General features: G+C 39.1%; 1 protein-coding gene and 1 long non-coding RNA gene across 10 annotated transcripts in view; one reads left to right on the top strand and one right to left on the bottom strand.

Annotated features, from left to right (window-relative positions):
- KLF12 (KLF transcription factor 12) overlaps positions 1 to 24,180 on the bottom strand; it is a 447,719-nt gene that overhangs the window by 107,349 nt on the left and 316,190 nt on the right. For all 9 annotated transcript variants that reach the window (XM_058682966.1, XM_058682944.1, XM_058682929.1 and 6 more), the window contains one exon: positions 18,532 to 18,667. In XM_058682966.1, coding sequence (XP_058538949.1) covers positions 18,532 to 18,667 — 136 coding nt within the window. The remainder of the gene's footprint in view (positions 1 to 18,531; positions 18,668 to 24,180) is intronic.
- Positions 11,711 to 15,902, top strand: LOC131484601 (uncharacterized). Its single transcript, XR_009248331.1, has 2 exons — positions 11,711 to 13,622; positions 15,654 to 15,902. It is a non-coding gene; the product is annotated as an uncharacterized LOC131484601 (long non-coding RNA).

Here is a 24,180-nt window from a genome sequence, read left to right as displayed (position 1 = left end):
AACTCTAAATTGATTAAATTCAGGTGATGGATTATTGAAGAACAAATATATATACATGTGAATCAAACTGTGCTACACCACAATCAACATGCTCTCCAACTTAGGGTGAAGCTATCCTTCGAGGCATAGTTATCATGCATCATTATAGAAATGCAAACTTAACAGTAAAGCCACACAATTAAATGGCAAAAGATATTGGATGGTTACCAGAAGTTGCATTTACCGAGGAGGGCTCAGGTCTTTCAAGCATGTTAATACATCACTCACTCAGTACATAATAGACCTCAACAGGACCTGAGAGAGAATTTAGTCTAAACCCCTTGTTTTCTGGCTAGAGAAAAGATCTACAGAGATCAGGTGACATGTTGTAGGTCTGCCGCTTAATAGCAGCGGAACTCAGTCAGCTCCTCAAGACACCTCCGAACCTATTTTGGCCCTATATTGGAATACCCTTAAAAAAACTCCAAGTGCATAGTTATACACACCTATGAATATATTTAGTAAAGAGGATTCAAGCATTCAGTTGGGAGTCCTCTCTCTCTCCCCCTTTCTCTATGTATTTATAAATAGAAACAGTTCAACCATGCCTGTTGTCTGATAATGTTCACTGTATTTAAATATAACTTTGAAAACATCCTTAGGCTCTCCTTTTTCTGATGAAGCAGTTTCAAAAACTTTAACTTTCTGATGCTGTCAGTGGGTCATTATGACCTTTACACCATCTCTAATCCCCCATATTCCTTAAAGCGTATTATAAGGATCACGCAGGAATGTTTAGATTGACCTGTCCTATGCAGAGTTTACCTTCTTTTTAACTATCCCACAAAATTAAGAAACAATTAAGTTACGGGGTGCCTGGGTGGCTCAGTCGGTTGAGCGTCCGACTTCGGCTCAGGTCACGATCTCGCGGTCCGTGAGTTAGAGCCCCGCGTAGGGCTCTGGGCTGATGGCTCAGAGCCTGGAGCCTGCTTCCGATTCTGTGTCTCCCTCTCTCTCTGCCCCTCCCCCATTCATGCTCTGTCTCTCTCTGTCTCAAAAATAAATAAACATTAAAAAATAAAATTAAAAAAAAAAAGAAAAAAGAAACAATTAAGTTAACCAACTTGCTAGACTGCTTCCCTGCTCTACACTCTGTCCTGCGCGGTAAACATCTTCGTACACTCTGTCTCCGGTCAGAGCCACGTTGTTCTGCTTTGCTCTGCTTCTTTAAAACTGGTTTCAAAATGAACAAAGTCTGGGTTTCACAAGCATCAGATGTGCTAAAAAGAAAGTACTGATGCTTTTATTCCCCTTAAGTTGGGAAGACATTTGAGACCATCTTGAATCACTTTTTCTCATGATAAGGATGGTTTTACCTGACCCACAGAGACCCTCCAGAATGACTGCTGATCTTGTGGCAGAGAGTCAATGTTCCATAAATGTGAGCTTCCATGAAAGATAACAGAAATTACTGCAATGCATGGAAAAACATTAATTCACTCGAAATCTTCCCTGAATACAAATATCCTAGATATTGTAGCAGACAGAAAATGAAGTCACTCTTGGCATGTTAAAGAGTGATTTCTTGGAATATTCTCTACTTGCTTCCTCCACAAAGTCTAGCATGGTGTCTTACACATGGCAAATGTTTAATAAGTATTGAATGAGTGGAGGATAGGAATGAAGTAATCCCCCTTTGATGTTGGTCATGTCACTATGTAGAACAATGCAGTCACTCAAAGTCATCTGTGAGGCGTACCATGATGAACCAGTAATGTTTATCTGCAATTTTGATTTTATGACCTTAGTTCTACGCAATATAAAGAAGTAACTCTAGGAGCACCTGGGTGGCTCAGCTGGTTAAGCATCCGACTTTGGCTCAGGTCATGATCTCATGGTTTGTGAGTCTGAGCCCCACGTCGGGCTCTACGCTGACAGCTCAGAGTCTGGAGCCTATTTGGGATTTTGTGTCTCCCTCTCTCTGCCCCTCCCCCACTCACACACACTCTCTCTCCCTTCAAAATAAAAAAATATTAAAAAAATTGTTTTTAATTAAAAAAATAAAGAAGTAACTCTGTGGTTGCTAGGCACTTTATAAGCACAGAAATCTGGAAAGTACTTAAAAGATTTTCATATCTCTAATCCATAAGAGGTACAAGGTTAGAGAGTTATCAGATGTTATGGCGTTAGCCCCAAAAAAAGGGCTATTACTAAATGAAAAGCTCATTTTTTCATTGGAATGAACCAAGACCCAAAATACATTTTGGGTTTACAGTTTACAAATATTTATTCATGTCTAAAGTTGAAAGATGAAAGGAAAAAGTTTCAGAGCTCATGGGGATAAGAAGACAAAGGTATACCTACAATGAAAACGGGAAGAAGATAAATGATTCTGGCATATATTGGGCCTTTAGTAAGCACATTTTGAATGGATAAAAATTCATAATCGTTACCTACATTGATTTATCTGGGTGATTATTAGATAAGCAAGTTTATTTTACATATGTAGAAAAAAATATGTTGTAATTAAAGTGATTTTTTTCAACACAATCATTTGAATAACTGTCTCAAACTTTATTTTCACTCTGGGCAGATCTCTAGTCTATACAAATGACTGTCACTATTTTGATTATCATCTTATTTTTCTCATCTCCCTCACAGCTCCATTTCTACATTTGCGTCCCCCAAATCCTAGGTACCTACTCCCTAAGCGCTCATGATTCCTTCCTATTAACCTGTCTCATCCAGACTTGTATGTCCTCTTCACAATTCAAGCAGATCTGTGCGGTCTCTAGTTCATTTTTTGCTAAATTGATTAGACTTCTCATTTTTCACCCTCCTGAAAATCAGCCTGTCCCCTATTCTCTTGATGCTTCTCTTAGCCCCTCTGTCCCTTTGATGAACTCTTCTTCCTTTATCTGCCGCCTCGCTGCAGATCTTCCCACAAAACTGGGTCCTTGGCATCCTATTCTTGACTGTGAAGAATGGAATAGATCCTATTTTAAATATGAATCAATAGATGCCTTGAAAAAGAAAGACTATGGATACCAAAGGTAGTTGAAGCTTTGGGGTGACCGGAGCTCCTGTGCACCACGGGTGAGAATATAAAAGGACACATTACTTTGGAAAGCTCCTGGCTTGTTTCTGGTAAAGATAAATACACATCTTCCTTTGACCCAGCAATTCCTGTCCTACGTGTTTACCTGAGAGAAATGAAAGCATTATGTCCACAGAAGAGTCGCACATAAATGTTCATACAGCCTGCATATAATAACCCCAAACTGGAAGCAGCGTAAATATCCATCAGTTGTAAGTGAACACATAAACAAATGTTACAACCACTCAATGGAATACTACTTAACAAGGCAACAATGTGCAAGAATCTCAAGTACACGGAGCAAGCGAGAGAAGACTGAACAAAAGAATACACAGAACACAATTCATAAATAAAGGTTGAGAGGACAGACACCAGAAAGTGGTTGTTTCCAGGGTGGGAGGAAGCAGTGAATTGACGGCAGGAGTGAGGTTGGGGGCGTGGGGGTGAGGGGATGCAAGCAACTTTCCACCTGATGGAAATGCTCTGGATCTTGATGTGGGTAGCAGTTACATGAGTCTATACAACTGTTAAACCCTTTGAACTGTACTCTTAAAATTAAGTGTTTTAGGGGCACCTGGGTGGCTCAGTCGGTTAAGCATCTGACTTCGGCTCAGGTCACGATCTCATAGTTTGTGGGTTCAAGCCCCTTGTCATGCTCTGTGCTGACAGCTCGGAGCCGGGAGCCTGCTTTGGATTCTGTGTCTCCCTCTCTCTGCCCATCCCCTACTCATGCTCTGTCTCTCTCGCCTTCAAAAATAAATAACCATTTCAAGGAAAATTAAACAAGCATTTTATTGTATGCAAATCAGACCTCAAAAAATAAAAATAAACCTCAATAATTGTCCCTCTGCCAATGACTCCCTTTCTATATTTCCAGTCCTCCTTCATCAGCTCCAGTTCTCGACCTCCACAGACCAGCAGGACTGCTCCGTTCGGGAGTTCTGTTCTAGCAAACCCCTACACCCACTCCTCTCAATGATGTTCTTCAGCTCAAAAGCACGGTCATTCCTTTTGCCTCCATCTTATCCTTTGGTCTAGTTAGTTATCTCTAAAACTATTCATTATTTCCTTAAAACACGTATCATAAATCCTTTCCCTTCAAGACAGAATGAGGAAAAGAGTACTTTTAACGTGTAGTGGAAAATTACATCTGATTGGGCAGCAGCAACCACACTCCTTATCAGTTGTAGGACACCAGCGAAGTCACACTTAACTTTCCTGAGTCCTATTTCCCTCGTCTGCAAAACAGGAGATAATTCAGACATTGCCGTATTAAGGAACATTGTGAGATAGATGCATCAGCATACACTGAAAACTGTGATTCACTACGTTTTTAATATAACACTAGAGGTCATTGTTACTGACACTTATTCAAAAACCGCCACTGATGCCTGGCCCCAGAGTCGCTCATGTCTGTAGTACTTCCATAACTTCCAATCTGTTCTTCCTGATTTGGGGGCAGGCGGCCAATCTTATATTTATGACTAGCAATTTAATGCAATCCCTTTTTAAAAAACTAGCATCATCTTGAACTTTTAAATATACGCATGAGGCAAGATGTATGGAACTACACATGTGTTTCAAAGTGGTATCAATTTGTAAGTTTGGGTAAAAATGTAGGAGTAAAAAAGCCAGAGATATAAAACATACTTTTCAAAACCTGGTTGATGGGCGCCTGGGTGGCTCAGTCAGTTAAGTGTGTGACTGGCTTAGGTCATGAACTCACTGTCCGTGAGTTTGAGCCCCATGTCGGGCTCTGTGCTGACAGCTCAGAGCCTGGAGCCTGCTTCAGATTCTTTGTCTCCCTCTCTCTCTGCCCCTTCCTGACTTGTGCGCACACTCTCTCTCAGAAATAAACAAAAATTAAAATAAATAAAAATAAAAACCTGGTTGATTTTAGCATGTAAAGAGATAATGTGGTTTTAATTTAGTAATTATTTTGTTTCTTTTTCTTGGATAATTTCCAATTTTGCTCAATATTCTTACGTTGTAAAATACTGGTCTTGTGACTTGACTTGGATAATAAGCCTCATTAAAAGCTATAGTAGGGGCGCCTGGGTGGCTCAGTCGGTTAAGCGGCAGACTTCAGCTCAGGTCATGATCTTGCAGTTCGTGGGTTCAAGCCCCGCGTCGGGCTCTGTGCTGACAGCTCAGAGCCTGGAGCCTATTTCAGATTCTGTGTCTCCCTCTCTCTCTCTGACCCTTCCCCATTCATGCTCTGTCTCTCTCTGTCTCAAAACTAAATAAACGTTATAAATATATAAATAAATAAATAAATAAATAAATAAATAAATAAATAAATAAAGCTATAGTAAAAAATTAGTATTTTAACCGCACAATGTAATCAACCTTCCCAATAAAGGCTGACAAGAAGAGGGGCACCTGCGTGGCTCAGTTGGTTACGTGATCGACTTCAGCTCAGGTCATGATCTCACGGTTTGTGGGTTCGAGCCCTGCATCCGGCTCTGTGCTGACAGCTCAGAGCCTGGAGCCTGCTTTGGATTCTGTGTCTCCCTCTCTCTGCCCCTCTCCTCCACTTACACTCTGTGTGTGTGTGTGTCTCTCTCTCTCTCTCTCTCAAAAATAAACATTAAAAAAAAAAAATTTTAATGTTAAAAAAAAGCTGACAAGAAGATATCTTAATCCCTTGATTTAAAAAAAGTCATTTATTTTTTCTTTAAAATTTTTAAAAAATGTTTATTTACTTTTGAGAGAGAGCGAGAGACCACAAGCTGGGGAGAGACAGAGAGAGGGAGACAGAGAATCCTAAGCAGACTTCAGGTTCTGACCCATCTGCACAGAGCCTGATGTGACGCTCGAACTCACGAACTATGAGATCATAACTTGAGCTGAAGTCCAACACTTAACCAAGCCACCCAGGCGCCCCAGTTATTTATGTTTTCTAATCAATTTTCTCGCTTGCATTTTCCTGTCATGGATTAGAAAAGTTCCTCTAAATGTACAATTTAAAATTAGTTTTATATTGGCATTAGAAAGTGGAAAGTATCAGAACCAATTCCATGTTGTCTTTCAGTTGCAACAGTGATTACACATACAGAACAAAATGGAAAATAGATACAGAATCGGACAGCAATACACATTTTGCTAAAAGGTTATAAAACTCTAGCTCAAAGATTTTGTTTTCAATTATCTGTAAAATTTTATCTGGGTTTTGTCACTATGGTAGCCCATAGCTATATAATTCCAGAATTCAGAGGGAAATGGCAAATAGCTGATGTTATTTTTAGCTATTTTGTACGCTATAAAAGATTAATCAATGTTAATTTGAGTTTAAAGACTGACCATAACTACACTTCGCAGATTTTGCTTATTCAGCTGGAATCAACTGCTTAATCAATATGTTTTAGTAATACCCTTTATTACATTTAGCAAAATGAAACACTTCTGAGAGTATAAACCCTGGAGATCAGAATTTACACTGTGAAATTCAGGTATTAAGACATAGTAAATGTACCTGTTATTACAGATTAAAAAAAAATACATCATTAAGGAATCTAGGGGGAAAATTTTACGAGATCTACCAGAACCACCTAAGAAAACATGACTAAAATTTACCAAGACTTAGAAAATTCGATTTTTAAAATAGGTATGTTAGTTAAATTCAATTGCTTCTATAAATTAACAGCCTTTCTTTTCTAAAATGTTAGTATGTTAGTCATCACTCTCCTAGAGCCCCCATCGCCCCAGAGAGGAATATGCTTCCACACACACTGATGCTGGGCTAGGTCATATGACTTTGCTCTGGCCATGGGATGCTGGCAGATGAGTGCCACGAGCAATGGCTTACAATGTGTTTGTACAACTGGGGTTGCCCTCTTACGCTGCAGCCATTGCTGTGAGAAATACATGCATGCCAGGGGTTGTCTGTTGGGTCTAGACAAAGGAGAGACATGAATAGTGCCACTCCAACAACCTTTGGACCTGCCCCAGCTGACCAGCTGATGCATGGAAGAAAAGTAAATGTTTTATGGTAATATGCCACTGAGTTTTGGAATGGCTGTCTACACAGCATCATAGTGGTAATAGAGGATGAATTTTTTAAAAAAGAAAACAAAAACAAAAACAAACGTACCTTGACAAGAGAAGACATATTTCTCTTAAGTGTTCACTTTTAAGCTTGGTGGTAGACTATTAGTTTACTGACTCGGTCATGTCCATATTTTTCTTCCCCCTTAGCCATGTTCCGCTCATTGGGACCATGCGAACCAGTCTTGGCCAATGGGGTATGGGCAGAAGTCACAGGGTGGGGACTCCCGAGAAAGCTTTTGAAAAGTGACACAGTTGGCTGGTATGTTCCTCTGGTTAGTTTGTTCTGCACTTTTACTCCCCTTCTGACTCGAATAAGGGCAAGATGCCTGGAGATGGAGCCTACTTCACACAACCATTAGAAAGAAAGCCACAACTGAAGGACAACAAAACAGAAAGAAAGAAGACAGCTTCAGAACATCCTGAGCATATCCACTAACCTGTCCTGTTTACCTCAAACTTCCTCTGCTACCAGGAAAGTAATTCCATATTCCACGTTTAAGCTCTCCAGTCAGGCTTACTGTTATTTTCAGCCAAAAGTAACCAGTATTTGGAAAGATATGTAAATGGATAGATAGGCAGGTAAGTAAACAGACTGACATAAAGAATTTCATTCAAATTATTTTAAAAAGATCCAAACTTCTATCTAGAAGTAGTATTTGACTCAGTCTAATATTAAAAATCACATTGATAAAATGATCGTTTTAGCTAAGAATATATGATTACATTTAAATTAAGTCACAGCTTCCGTTTTTATATATTTAGGTTTGCCTTTCTGTAAGTAGAAATAAAATAACATCAATCATGTATCAGGTAATTTTTAGACGACACTTTGATGGAATTAACTTTAGTTTATGATTTAAAGTTTGGAATTCTTTCCTGCACACTAATAATTTTTCAGATAGTCAGAAATATTCTCAAAATTTGCTGGCATTTTTACAATACTAACTGCACATGGTTTGAGGTTTAATTTTTTTTTTTAATGTTTTATTTATTCTTGACAGAGAGAGAGAGCATAAGCGAGGGAGGGGCAGAGAGAGAGGGAGACACAGAATCTGAAGCAGGCTCCAGGCTCTGAGCTGTCAGCACAGAGCCCGACGTGGGGCTCGAACTCACAGACCGCGAGATCATGACCTGGGCCGAAGTAGGATGCTCAACCGACTGAGCCACCCAGGCGCCCCAGAGGTTTAATTTTTAAGATAAGTTATGATGCATATTACATTTCAGCTGGCTGGTGATCCTCAGCGATGCAATTGTGTAAGTGGATGGCAAAATATCACAGTCAAACGTCAACCTGATAAGATTCACTCTTATCCAAGCTATCTTTTTCTATCTGTATTAGATTTTCCTATATAGCAGCAGGTTCTCCATGAAAATGTAGCCTTCAATTTTTTATTTTCACTTGATGCATGTAAGTAAATGTATTCAAGGAGATTCAAGTGTGTGGGAAAGTGCTATAAAGTAAAGGAAAATTATGGTACAATGGCTATAACTCATAAAGAGTAATAAGAAGAGAGAGTGTCTAGAGCATTTGACTGAAAATAGAAAAGATTATATCCTGGTGAATTGAGTTAATTTCAAATATATTACAGTATGGTTTTCTATCATGTGTACTCTCTCGGACTACATTAATAAATGAAAGAGTGATGAATAGTTCTGGGAACTTGTAGCGAAACTTATTAATATTTCAACATTATCACTGAGTATCTATGTCAACACACATCAAAAATGCATGAGAAATGACTACCTACACTCACAAGTTACACCCATTAGGAATATATATGAGAAATATAAATGGTGTACATAAATTTGCAATGTGAGTATAGGTAGGATGTATAGCAAAAAAAAAAAAAAAAAGCTACATAAAGATCTCACATGGAGAAGTATGTCAAGCAATTAAAAGCAAATTAACACTTGCAATCAGTTTGGAGTATACAGAATGACCACATAAAATACCAATATATTTCAAATTATGAATCATCTTAGAAATTACTAATACTAAAAAAAAAAAAAAAATTAAACATAAAAGTAGCAAAACTATGTAGCCACTCTCAAATAAAAGTGGCTCATCAATTCTATCCATGATGTAACTTTGGAATCCCCTACTTAAGAAATAAAAACCGGGGCGCCTGGGTGGCGCAGTCGGTTAAGCGTCCGACTTCAGCCAGGTCACGATCTCGCGGTCCGTGAGTTCGAGCCCCGCGTCAGGCTCTGGGCTGACAGCTCAGAGCCTGGAGCCTGTTTCCGATTCTGTGTCTCCCTCTCTCTCTGCCCCTCCCCCGTTCATGCTCTGTCTCTCTCTCTGTCCCAAAAATAAACAAAAAACATTAAAAAAAAAAAAAAAAAAAAAAAGAAATAAAAACCAAAAGTTTGGTTTTAAAGGCCTGATTTCTAATTTTAAATTGATCACCAAGAAGTAGTAAACTCATATTAAAATGAGTCATGGCAGTTTAAAAAAATAAATCAATACACAGTTAACCCAATCATTTCCAAGTGGTTAGGAAAGCAAAGCAGTGTATATCTATAGCATACAGAAGATGTTCAATTCAGTTGGGGGGAGGTCAAACTGATGATTTAGCATTAGACATGAAGGAGAAAATGCCTACCACAGAAATGAGAGATATAAATCACTCTCAAAACAGCAACACCAGGGTAGTGGCTTTCACATATGATACCTTATTTTACTTTTTTAATGATCAAAAAGATTCATGCACAAAAAGTTTTGACGATAAGCTCGTACTTAGAAAAATAGTTACATCATTTTTAGAGAAAAAGTACTTACTGGCTACTAGAAGGTACAGTAATAATATATTTTTAAAGACCTTCTAGGATAATAGAAATTTTTGAATGATCAGGGGCTACAAAACTAGATTTCAAGAACCCAGGCCAAAAAGAAACAAACAAATGTTTGAAAGGGAAAATTTGTTTTGCACTTTTCGTTTGCTTTTTGATTCTTGTTTTGGTTAAATTACTGCAGATTCCCTTAGGAAAAGAGAATTTTTGTCATAGCCCAGAGGAAAAGTATGAGTGGATAAAAAGGTTCAGTTCTGCCCCCTGCCCCGTAGGGATGGAATGCTGGAATGAATAGTATCTATGGAGCTCAGTTTCTTCTGCAAGTCAAGGAATTCTAAGCAATGTTCTCTAGTTGGTCAGCTAGTTTGTTTGCCTATTTACTCATTCCAGAACATTCCTGTCTTTAGATTTTCTGCACTTGTTATTCTCTCGAACGCTCTTCCTTTAGATCTCCTTGAGATGATGTGACCTCATACCTCTTCAGGTCTCTTCCTAAAACACAGTCTCATTAGTTCTTCCCAGAACATCTTAATGTAATAGTGACCAATTTCTTCCACCTCCACACAGCCTAACATCCATATCCTGCTTCCTCTACTTTACATGTATCTCTATTTATCTCTCTGTCTATATATGTATCTATATACCTTCACACCACAAGAGTCTGTGTCTAACCACGGAAACTGTGGACATCTAGGCAGCACTAGTCATATCCACACACCCACAAGAATGCAAACGGCAGCCTTTGGGATGTATAGTGCTCACCCTGCACCATCATGTGCGGCTTCCTTGAGACTGGTATTTGCAAAACACAAAGTTGATCATGCTGCTCCCACTGAAAGCCTATCCACCTCTCCCGATTATCTACAGAATAAATTCATCCTTCCTGATCAGGTCCCTACTGCCTTCCCAAGCAACCTCATCTCCATTTCCCTGCTACATTCACCCATGCAGCAGTCATTATGAACTTGTGCACCCCTACCGCCCATCAGTGCTCTTACGTATTCCAGACTGAGTTATGCGTACCCCTCTGCTCTCTCACTGCAGCCCTTCCTATGCTTTAATCTTACCGTGCTTTACTTCACCTCGTATTATTCTGACTCTGAGCTCCCTGTGCTGAGGCACTTTGCATCATTCATCCTGTATCCTCAGCATGTAATACGGGGTCGAATAAGTCAATTAACTACTCAACAAATGAACACATCACTTAACTTGGTAATCCATAAAACAATTCAAATATCAAATTATTGGCCAAATCTGAGCACATTTTTCTTTTTTTTTAATTTTTTTTAATGTTTATTTTATTTTTGACAGAGAGACAGAGACAGAGCATGAGCGGGGGAGGGGCAGAGCGAGAGGGAGACACAGAATCCAAAGCAGGATCCAGGTCTGAGCTGTCAGCACAGAGCCCAACGCGGGGCTGGAAATCACAGACCGTGAGATCATGACCTGAGCCAAAGTCGGATGTTCAACCTATTGAGCCACCCAGGCGCCCCACTGAGCACATTTTTCTTAATTTAAAGAGGGAGCAACAGTGTCCCACTGAAGCAGATATAAGGGATTATGTGTGGATACCCCGTCTCCATCTTGGTATTAAACACCCAGAAACTGAGTTAATTGTTCTTTAGGGTTGGGAGACTGAAGGGCTGATTCAGGCTAAGCATACACTTTAGGTTTATCTGTGTTCATTTACTGAAAGTCAGTAGCTTTTTCTGAGCTCCTTCAAAAGAAGAGCAACCCGAAAGCGTTGACCTCCCCTGGTGAGAGAATGAATGCCTCTCGGATTCACCAGTCGGTAGCCATGACAGTCACTATCAGAGATCTCGACTTCTACCTAATGATGTGAATCATAGCTGTTTCTTTGGTAGGACACGAGTGGGGATCTGAAGGTGTCCCAAACGTGTTAGGCTTACTAAATAAAAATATAGCTTCTTTTAATGAGACGAGAATCTAGGAAAGATCTGAGAAGTCCTTTGACATGTTGAGCTCTTTGGCTTTTTCTCTGGGCACAATCAGCTCAGTTGGTTTCATTCTCATCAGCAGATAGAAGAGAGACATGATCCAAATACTCTCAAATCTTTCAGTCAAGGGGTGCAAAACAAGATGACACAGTACCATTTTAAGCCGTGGACAAACTTCCCTTTTATAGATTGACAAAAAGCCAATTCTACAAGGAATGTTCATTTTTGAGGTTTGGGAATATCAGCCCGTATGTTTATATTAAAACACACTTGAAAACCATGTTTCTCCCGACAATAAATTCTTTAAATAAAATAGTATCAGTGAAGTTTGTATGAAAAACACTAATATCTTTGTATTTTATTTTCTTACACTTCAATATAATGTATGTGATTTATAGAAATGGGATAGCTTTAAAAAAAAAAACTCTGAGAAGGCACTTGATAGACTTATTTCCCTCTATCAGATTATATTTAAAGTAACAATGAGTTTAAAAATAAAAAATTTGAAATTATTTCATAAATGTTGGATACGTGGGATTCGAAGTACAAAAAACTGCTAATTTTAGATAGTTGGCGGTTTAGAGATATTAAAACCACAGCATAAAGACAGAAGCTGCCTTCATAAAGGAATATGGGTTTATAGAAAGACACATTTGGATTTGAACTTGAGCTCTGCAAATGACCAGCAAATTACGCTGGTAGGACCAGCGTACGGCATTTTCATAGTTCTGCCAAAAAGTAGGGTGTCAGTTACAATTCCTTTGTTTTCACTTTCTTCCTCATCTCTTGCACTGTTCTCTACTATAATTTAAAAGACATTAACAAAATCATACAGGAAGAGATTAAGAGAAACAAGAGGAGGTATTCAAACGGTTCAGGATGAGAAAAATGAAAACAAAAACACAAACAAAAACCACTCAAGATTTCTGACCCTTCTTTATCATTAAATGCACTTTTCTAAATGAAGAACCATGTGTGAACTAGCAGCAAAGTTTGAAATAAGAATAGGGTATCTAACTTGCTACCATATCGGTTCTTTCAAAGAACACTTAGGTGAAAATGTGCTAAAGATAACGCTCTTCATTTCCAGAAATTCAAGCAATTTTTAAGAATGTACCTTCACATGAGCAATACTCCTGTGAACAACACTCATGTGAACAACACAAGGGTTAGGGAGGCTGACACCCTTTGTGGGAAAGAATCCACGTGTAACTTTTGAGTCTCCCCAAACTTAACTACTAATAGTCTACTGCTGACTGAAAGTTTTATCAATAACAGAACCAGTCAATTAACACCTATTTTGCATATGTATTACATACTAAATCCTTACAATGAAGTAAGCTAGAGAAAAGAAAATATTAAGAAAATCATAAGGAAGAGAAAATACATTTACAGGATTCGATTGTATATATCAAAAAAAAATCTGTGTATAAGTGAACTCGTACAATTCCAGCTCATGTTGTTCAAGGGTCAACTGCAATAAAAACGGGGAGTAAGACAGTGAAGTGTTTTAATTAAGCTTAAATGCACTTGACAATGAACCATTTAAAAAGAATATCCTTTCATCAAGTGCCAACATCAGAGATGCTAGCCGAAGCAAAAAGTTACTAATGCTATTAATTTTGTTGCTTTTCTTCCCTCTGAGAATCATAATGAAGATCAGTGAGGGCAGACTGCTCAGATATGGTAGGAGTTCAACAGTCACGTGCATGCACCAATTCTCAAAGGACTGACACTGAGAAACACAGGTACGTCTCCTGAAAATCGTCATCTGCTTCCCTCATCCCCCACCCTACCCTTTCTCACTCACTGTTACTGAGTTACTATACAGGTTTCCCCCACTACCAGAAAGTAGAACATTCTCCTATGAAACCTTTGGTAAGCCAAAATGGTGTAGAGCGAAGAATGACCTGTAAATTTTATGGAAAAGTTTTTGAGCATTCCCAGACCCCCAAAATAACCTCTCTTAGGCCTTTGTGATGCCTTAGGGCATGTCTTGCTAACAAAGGCACACAATTAATGGAGATAAAGCACAGCTGTTCACAGACACAGCTCAAAGCTCTGAAAGCTTGGTGCTGAGATGCTGAGTGTGGTTCCCAGGGAGGGAGCCTGGTGGAGCTGCTCTCGCTGCTGAAGAGTATTGGGGGAAAAAAAAACCAACAACAATACTGAACACCATTTTTGCTTTTCACCGGTTTTTTGTAAAGATGAAAATCCTCTTTGGATTCCTTTCAGTTAGCAAAAACAGGTGCTAACATAGGTCTTTCATAAAAGCAAAGTGGCATAATGGGAACTTTTGAAAGCAGGGGATGCCTGTATGTAGATCCGTATTCTTCTAGTTTAAGGTCTGTGCCTGGTTATGCTGAAATTTCTCTCAGGAGATGTTCTAATTCATTTACACTTTAGTCTGAACAAAGTTGATTATCCTACTCCCAGTAACAAATGAGGGGTATGAGTGTTTGGAATTAAGAGAAAAAGGAAAAAAGGGGGTACAGAAATTAGAGGGTCTGGGTAACACAGCCAAACTGTACCTATTTAAAAATATCATTGTTTTGCCTGGGGTTAGAGTTAATTACAATAATTTGCTCTAATCATGCGCCTGTACTTCTCTTTTTCCAAACACTTATTTCATAATTACGTTTGTCAAGTTGTTAAGGGTAACAACCCTATTTTACCATCCGAGGAAAAGAACAGACCAAAACAAAACAGATGTTCTATGAATTGCTGGAAGTTAGTTTTGTCACAATTACTGAACACATGGTTTCTGACTTGGCCAGTATCTCCACAATTAAAATGAGAAAAGGGCAGAGCCTGCCTGTGGGCCTCTCTGTGGCTTTTACCAATGTATCTGAATTTGCTGAGCCTAAGCTGATAAATGGCAATCAAATGAACCAATGAAGGTGGTAGAAATGATAAGTTCAAGCGCAGTTCTCGAACTATACACACTGAAGTAACCTCACTTTCCGCTCTAATCCCAAGCAATGCTTTTTTATCTACAGACAGGAATATCTGAATATTTAGAGAGGAGGATGCAATTCTGGCTAACAACTGCATTTCAAAGCAAAGGAAACCTTTCTTAAACTGAAGATTTAAAAGTTCATTTTACAAGCCAGTAAAATGCAGAATACCAGACATTAGGAAAACATTTATTAGTATATTAAGGTTTATGCTGTTGTAGATATACAACGTCAATAAAGTAAGGCACCATATTGAAAACTCAAACTATGATGATTATGGCATGAGGCAAGACTATGAACCTGAATGGGAAGGGAGAGAAAGAGGAGCATCTGTTGGAGGTATTTACCCTGTGGGTTACCATCTTGTAAGGACTGCTCAAAGACAAGGCAGTTTCATCCATTTCTAGTGTCAATCTTCCCTAATATCCTCCTTTCTCATCCTTTGCCTTCTCTTTCTTGATTGACAAGAAATTCATTGGCACCACTGCATTGGTGGCCAATGAATTAAGAGGCCAGCCTTTGAATCCTCTTAAATCATGACTCCTTTTGCCTTTGATTGGAACGTCAAATGTGTACTGGTTAACCAAGAATTTATAATATGCGATCTCTAATAAACATAAATCTTTCATTTTGTTGTCTACCTGTAGACATGCTTCTCAATATGACTCTCCCAACAAAGTTTTGCAAGCACAGGAAATAGGTCAACTGGTGTCTTCTGGAATCCTCTCATCTCACATATGCCAAACTGATGTTTTAGACTTTTATTATTCAACATGTTATTTTATTGATCATAGTATACTGAAATCTTTGCTTGTTTGACAGCTTTTGAGTTAATAACTGATAGCTTCTGAGAAGGCATCAAGATCCAAAGGCAAAACAGAAAGAGAGAAAACAGAAAATAAACGACAGCAACATGCATTAAAGAATCAAGGAGAAACTGAGAGGAGCAGAAAGACGTGCTTATGACTGTACACATTGAAAGTGAACTTTAGGTAAACCTAAGTACAGATTTCTTAAAAGTGTCTAACAAGGATTATATATTTATTTGTCCCAGAATAAAATTGTTCTCAGTATATTACTGTAAGTTTTGAAATACACCCGTATTTAAGAGGTCTCTACAGAGCACACTTTGTGCTTCCTCTAACACTTTCTTGTACTTCCTGGTGTTTACACACACATACTCCGTCTTGAACGATGGTTAATTAACTATTGATGGGTCCTGGCATTCTAGGGCTTCCCAGGTGATGGCTCCATATTCTTTACTAATCGTTTAATGAAAACACTTACATGAATAATGAATCTGGCATTTCCCTAGATACACATGCAACTTTTGTAACAGTAATAAAGGCAGGCATATGCAGTTAAACAAGATACTGTGGCTTGAAAATGTTTTCACAAATCAAGTCAGAGAGGTTATGCTGAAAATGAAGCTCCAGGTTTTGAAGCTGCTGGTAAAATTTCACATTAAAATATGCTATATGTTATAAGCTCATAATATTAAAAGAAACAGTTATACTTGACAAGTTAATACCGTTATTTGTTAAGTCCTTAATAAAGTAAGCACAATTGAGATCTTCATAATCATAGTTCCGAACTTCAAAGTTTGAATTAAAAGCAACATACCCACATCTATAAACACACGTACACACAAACTATACAATGTCTCATAATGACGCAGGAAAACGATATGATTAAAATGTCTATGAAACCTACTATTCACCTTAGAATTGAAACTTGTCATTATTTAGTCTAATTTTAGACATGGATCTTAAGACTTAGATTACACAAACCAGGCCTGATCACTGATTTAGTGGTGACTAAGCATGCCACCATTTTAAACAGGATTTCATCAACCCCTTTGATTCAATACCAATCTTGGCTCAAATGAACATTTGCTTTGGAGAAACTAAGTGACTACAACCAGTTATTTGAACACATGAGTGAAAAAAAGTTTTTTTATAGGGGTTGAAATGCAAGAATATCATTGGAAACAAACATTACAAGTACTCTTAGAAAAAGATCCATTTTTGGAGTCAGAAGTCCAAAACTTTGCCTTGTTACTATTTATCAGATGACTCTGTAGGGGTCATTTAACTTCTCTGATCCTGAGTGCCTTCATTTGTACAATTAGAATAACAGTATTTGCAACATTTTAATTTCCTAGTTGTCTTATACTACACACTATTACTCTTACCATCAATAATTATATTCCTAATTCCATAATTAACTGAACAGCCTTCTATGTGCCAAAACTTTATGGCTCGATTTTTATAACTTATATAACTTTTATATAACTTTATATATATTTTTATATTACATCCTCACAATGGTCCTATAAGGTAAGTGCTCTGATTTTTTATACAGACGAAGAAACATCTCGGAGTGGTTAAATAACTTGCCAAAAGCCACACAACTATTAAGAGCTTAAATATAAATTTGAATTCAGATCTTTGACTCCAAATTTCATTTTAGATCCACTATATCCTGTTTCCCCTAATATACCATATATATTTGTGTGTATGCAAACATATATATAATATAAACATATAATATGTATTACCTATAGAACACAGAAACATATTATTCATTTTATATATACACATGTTTTCAATTCTAAAATGCCATACTAGTGTGTGTGTGTGTGTGTGTGTGTGTGTGTGTTAAAGACTAAGGCATGGAGCAGGGTCAGTACTTAGTCAATATTTGGGAAAAGGAATTAAAATATGGGAAGCGACTAAGATCATTTTGAGTGAACTGTTAATTCATGTATCAGCAATAACAGAGGCTATTTAAATCCCATTCTTATGTAAGATTATGTTTTTAAAATTATTCTATAGAAAAAAATATACAAAGACTGGTCATAGGTTCAATTCTAGATACAGAATTACCAATGATGGAAAAGCAACTATCTTCCATAAGCAAGGGATGAAACCTAACTTTATGGTCTAGATAAACGAAGAGAGACAAGATCTCTTTAGGGGCGCCTGGGTGGCTCAGTCGGTTAAGCATCCAACTCTTGATTTTGGCTCCGGTCATGATCTCACAGTTCATGGGATCGAGCTCCCCCATCGGGCTCTGTGCTGACAGCACGGAGCCTGCTTGGAATTTTCTCTCTGCCCCGCCCCACCCCGGCTCCTCCCCAACTCAAGCGTGTGCACGCCTGTGCGCTCTCTCTCTCTCTCTCTCAAAATAAATAAATACAATTTTTTAAAAAAATGGAGACAAGATCTCTTTAAAAATTACGTATGATTCTGAATTTTCAAAGCGATGAAACATCATCTTCCATATTTAAAATTTCAAAAAAGCTATTCTGTACTTTCCTATCAAAACAAGATACATAACACTTGCCATATTTTATTTCTCTTGACTGTTGTGTGTGAATAGTAACAATGATGATGATAACTGACATTCAAAAAGAACAATATATTTTTTTCCAGAGTTAAGGAGAAGAGGTTAGAGATATTAGGAAAGATGCACAGAAGTCTCATTTCTAATACAAGCACACATTTTCAGCTATGTAAAATACTCCATGCTTTCCCCTAATCTGCTCCCGAAGAACATCAGGCCGGATGCAAGGGTGCTGACACGTGTGCCCATTCAGAGCTAGAATGACAAGCCCTGGGACCAGAGATGCTGCTGCTTCCATTACCCACTGAATACCGTGGCAATTCTTAGTTCATCCTGAGAATGTGGTACTTACTCTTGTACTGCTCTGGCTATGGAAAGGGCCGTAGATCCAGTCTCATTAACGCTATCTAAGGTCACATTTGGCAGGTCATCATCGTCACTGTCACTTTTACTTTGTCTGGGAGATAGGCCTCGGGGGTCCATTTGTGCTGGGAAAAAAAGGCATATATAATGAATTAAAATTAGCGTGCAGAAAGACAACCTTGTCCTGGACCAACATCAAGCACGGCATGTCTCGTCTGTGCCTATCGCGCACATGGAACTCTCTAGAAATCCCAGGAATTCGTGAAAGTGGCGCATTTAATGGACTGAGCGCTCACTGACTTTTCCCTTGTTCACTTGATTTACAAAACCTCAATCAGCTCTCAACAGTTTCAGGGGATGACTACAGAAACAGAAACTATAAAATCCACAATACTATTAACTCCTGAGTGGTCAGAAGCTGATTAGGTAGCTCATCAGTTACTGTATAACCTCCTGGCTCTTCCTTCTTGCTTCTGCTGCCAGAGTTCAGGCCATTTCACTGCTCGTTAGCACGTTCCCTGGAAGGTGGGGAGCACAGATTTTACCTGCCTATATAGCTCTCTTAATAAGCCTAAAGAAGAGCAAGGTTTACAAGACTAAAAGTTGTAGGTATTTCTCATAGTTCAGTGAATACTGTCTCACAGTTCATTACTGCTCTAAGTGGAGATCTGAGTGCCCCAAAATGACAGAAGTAGCAGCATTTTAAGTGTATGTTTTATGTGCCAGAAAGTGTTCGTCTCCACACTGACTTCATTTTTCAGAAAGGCATTTCCAGCTAGGATTCTCCTCCCACCGTGAACTTGCCAGCAAAGCAAGAAATAGCCCTATGTTCTGTGACCCCTGCTGACCAGGACCATCAGATCCTTTCAAATGAGAGGATTACCATCAGCATTTAGTATGTGAATGCATATTTTTAAAAGTTAGATTTCATTTCCACTTCCTCCTCTCTATCAACAGCCTTAGCATCCACCACTGTCTAGGATTTCCATCAGCCCTCACCTCAAGCACAGAATAAGCACACCTTCTAAATTAAAAGTATTGGACTAGCTACACAACTGCATTATTAAAATACATGACTTCAGCCCCAGCCAGCTGCAGCCAGACTTCTGCCCTCCAAACCCGCCTGCAAGAGATTTCTAAAACCACCACTGCTCACAAAGAAAAACAAAATGAACTTCACATCATGGTTACAATGACATCTTTTTACAATTTCTTTTTTTCTTAAATCATTTTTTTTGTATTGTAAATTGTACGTTAGGTAGAACCACTGGGAAATGTTGATATTTCACCATTTTTTACCCACAAAAAGACCATTTCTTGTGAGTCTACTTAATACTTACAATATGAATAGAAAAACCTAGAGAGTTTCAACATAATTCTAACTAAACTTGGCTAGGAAGGAACTTACATCTGTTAAATCCATTACCCTAGTATATGTGACATACATTCTGCCTGTAAATATAAACATACCAGAATATATTCTGAACAAAGGAAGGGCTTGGTAAATGTTTGTTAAAAGAGAAAATAATCAATTCAAACAATCTAAAGCAGTGGTCCTCAACCAAGGACAAAACTGCCCCCCACTCCCCCTAAGAGACATTTGGCAATGTCTGGCTTGTCACATTCTGATTTGTCACGACTTAAGGGGAAGGGGATCTCGTGGGCAAAAGTCAAGGACAGTGCTAGATACGCTACAATACACAGGACAGTCAGTCAGTCCCCCATGACAGAGAATTATCCAGTTGAAAACGCCAAGAGCATGCAAATTGAGAAACTCTGATCCAGAGATTTAAGAGTTTGGGTGCCTGGGTGACTCAGTCCGTTATGCGTCCGACTCTTGGTTTCGGCTCAGGTCATCACGGTTGCTGGGATCGAGCCCCGAGCCCTGTGTTGGGCTCTGTGCTGACAGTGTGGAGACTGCCTGGGATTCTCTCTCCCTCTCTTTCTGTCCCTCCCAGTCCCCCCTCCTAAGTCAAAATAAATAAACAAACATTTACAAAAAAACTTTGGATGTATAAAAGTGTCACATCTTATGACTTCTGGTTGTATAACTACATTGTAATTTCAAAGCCACTATCCAATGCCGTACACTATATGTTGGATTATTCATATTTTCTAGTCCTGTCCTCAAATTAATCAAGTCACAGTCATGTGACTCAGCACTCACAACTTCTCCAAATGCAGTATTCAGTTTCTCAAATGCCAGGAGTCATGCAGTGACACTCATCAAGAGTTATTGTTTTCTTTGTATGATACACAGTGGGACAAAAACACTGTTTATTTTCCATCTGATCTCTAAAGAAGATTCCCTAAATGAAGGATGTTGGGGAAACTCTTCAGGAAGGAAAGTAACCAGTTCCACAAGCATCTGACAACAGAGAACCACCTAAGCATTCAGTCACTCCGAAGGCACTGAAAGCACCGAATCATTTAAGATTTATTTTGACTGAAGGCAGCAGAAACTGACTCAGGCCAACCTATATTAAACAGAATGCACTGGAAAGCCATTGAGCAGCTCACAGAATGGAAGGTAAGGAGGTAAACATGAACAGCTATCATTCAAGCAGCACAGCACACAGGAATGATATAGGCATTTCAACAGGAATTCATAGACAGCGTCTTTTTGGGCAGCCCTAGAGTAGAATGATTCATTTGACAGTCATTCATGACTACTCAAATTGAGCCAAGAAAATGAGTATCAGATCTATCTAGGCTTCCAAATCACATATTGTGTGGTGTTACATATGCCTGTAAATGTCAGCAACTTAACCTTTAAAGTTGTTGAAACATCATCTTGCCTGTGCCAAGATACCAAATTAACAAACAGCTAAAGAACAGAGAATATCCTGGTGGTCCCATTTTGCCCAAGAGAACTAGAGCCTCGGTGGAGAAGTAATACAACTCAGGGAAGACACGGGCAGTTCACCAATAAGCTCTCTGGCTCTGACAGCCTAACTGTAATGATTCCAGACAACTGGTGTGAGAGTTGATCATCTCAATTACGTTATGTTTATAACTTAATGAAAGTTTAAAATATGTTAAACATGGTATCTCTTTTGATGTACTTTTCAGGAACATCATAATTGAGGATTTCTTTCCAATATTTTCAATAAATATTATGAAATACATCTGTTACCATCATGCTGGGAAACTCTTTTTACCCATACCTTCAGCCAAGCTGAGGAAGTAATTAGAAAGGCTTTTTAAAATCTGCATTGCTGATTAGGTCAGATGATTAGCTTATCTACATACTTGCATAATTCTACTCTATTTTTATTAAACGTGGGATAGGAACATCTACCCTAGTTCACCTCTATTAGTCTTCCAGTTCCTCAGCTCATTTCAGAAGCACAGATTCTCTGAGACACCCATTCAGAGAAAACGGAAAAGTTACCTGGGCACCAGAACTAAAAACCCATCTACTCCTCTAAGTAAGAGAGCAGCAAATCAACTATAAACATCTGAAAATGATTTACATTTGAGATTTTGTTCCTTTTCAGTGATAAAGGGATCATATAGCTTTGGGTATCCCAGCTCATTGTTGATGGTGGCGTCATTGCTGAGTTGGAGGTGCTGTGGAATAGGGTGTGAGTTTCACACCATGTGACAAATCCCTAAGAAGGGAACCTCAGAACCCTAACATCTGTAGTTGAACATATTCACTCTCATTTTCTAATATGCATGTACAATAAACTATTCCTGTAAAGATCCTCCCAATAAATCATGTCTCCATATATCCATGCCCTTGTGTGGCTGCTTCCCATAATGACTCCAGACTTGGCTATATGACTTGACGTGGCCAAAGGAATATTAGCAAACACGACACAAAGCAAAAGCTTGTAAAGCACTTGCATATTGGGTTTCCCCTGGATCTGTTACTGTTTTTAGAACCTAGCCACCATGTGAAGGAACCCAAGAAAGCCTAAAATACACGCTGTTCAGCTGGAAGCCAACACCACCTGAGGTAAGTGACTCATTTTAGAATGACTGGTGACTTTCCAGCCACCAGATGATTGTAGCCATGAGTGACCCCGGTAAAACTAGCATGAGAACCGCCTGGCTAAACCCATCCCCAATTTTGACTCACAGGATGGTAAGCAAATAAATAGTGGCTGTATCAGTTTAGCAGATTTGGGGGTGCTCTGTTATATGGCAATACAAAATCAATGCACTCTCCCAGATTATTCCAGAGGTTTCCAGGCAATGATGTGGAATGATGCGTAACTACGATTACAGTGAGCCCATCACACTCCTCTTTAATCTCCTCCCAGGAGGCAACCCAGACTTAAGCAGCATAAATTTAAGTCGGCTATTAATAGAAGTATGGAAAATAAAAGTCACATATTCTGTATTATTTACTTCTCAATCCAAAATATTCAAAATGTATTTACAGTTACTTTGGCTTTAGAGGAATCTTTGATCCTTGACCTGCCTCAGGCAGGATTCTACTGGAAGGGTCTATCAGTTGGTATTACCATTCGGGTGAACAAAGCTTTTCTATCCCTTTTCTCAAACTCCTAGTGATAGGAGGGTCATATGGGTAGATCGTCCCAAGTAAGTGGCTAGCCAAAGCTAGTTTCATACGTTTGCCTCTCTTCAACTCACATGGGGCACTTGAACTTTATTTCCCCTCCCAGTAACAGTAAACTGACATAGACACAGAGACACCAATGTCCATTCTCACCTCCCCCACCTCAGCTTAGGTGTGGACAAAAGATTGAATGCTCTATCTTACGCAGAAATAAATTGGCCCATTCAGCTATTCTTCAAGGAAAGGAAGTTCTTCCATATGTCACCCTATTAAATGCAAACAATGCAACAATCTATGAACATACATTGAAACTTTAAGACTAACATGTCCTAAAAGTGACTCACAGAAGGATTTATTCAATCCCTTTCAGCTTGGCCTGCCCAGGCTGAAGGACAGGGGACACCCACAGAGGGAAGGGCAGGAGGCAGCTGGTGAGCAGAGGCTGTGGCGCTGCCAGCCTTTCCTTCCCCCCTCTCAGCCACTGCTAGGCTGCCTGGTGCCTGCAGAAGCCCTCGCTGTTCATCCTACCAAGGCTGAAGCATGTCCCAGTTAGAGAAACACTGGCTTCCACAAGCGCTGCTGCTTTCTGCTCGAAAGAAGGGAGTGGGAGAATGGGGAGTATTGAGGGGAGGAAAATGAACACATGGTGGTCGGGGGGGAATGTGCAGAGGGAACACTCAGAGCATTATAGGCTAAAAGAGCCCTCTTGCACCACATTCTATGCAGGAATTGCTCTAAGAAGGACAGCTGCAGTGTTTCTTTAGATAAAAACAGAGCTCTGGCTTCAGAGAACATGGGTGAGACTTCTGGCCCCATCACTGGCAGCCTTCTGATGTTGGGCGATAGATTTCCCACCCTCTTAAACTCAGTTTCCTCCTTGCCAGTGCTGATGTGCCAGTAAATGAGATGATGTATGCAAAGCACTTGTTACCCTGCCTGGAATTTGGTAGCACATTACCATTCTGCTGTTTTTTAAAAAATTTTATGTTTTTTTTTATTTTTGAGAAAAAGCAAGCAGGGGAGGGGCAGAGAGAGAGGGAGACAGAGAATCCAACACCTCCTCCTTGGGAGGAGGCTTGGGGCCAACAGCGTAAAGCTCTATGTGGG

This window comes from Neofelis nebulosa, chromosome 1, assembly GCF_028018385.1.
Source record: "Neofelis nebulosa isolate mNeoNeb1 chromosome 1, mNeoNeb1.pri, whole genome shotgun sequence".
Lineage (NCBI taxonomy): Eukaryota > Metazoa > Chordata > Mammalia > Carnivora > Felidae > Neofelis > Neofelis nebulosa.
Note: the sequence above shows the minus strand (reverse complement) of the source record. Positions and strands in the feature narration are given on the sequence as shown.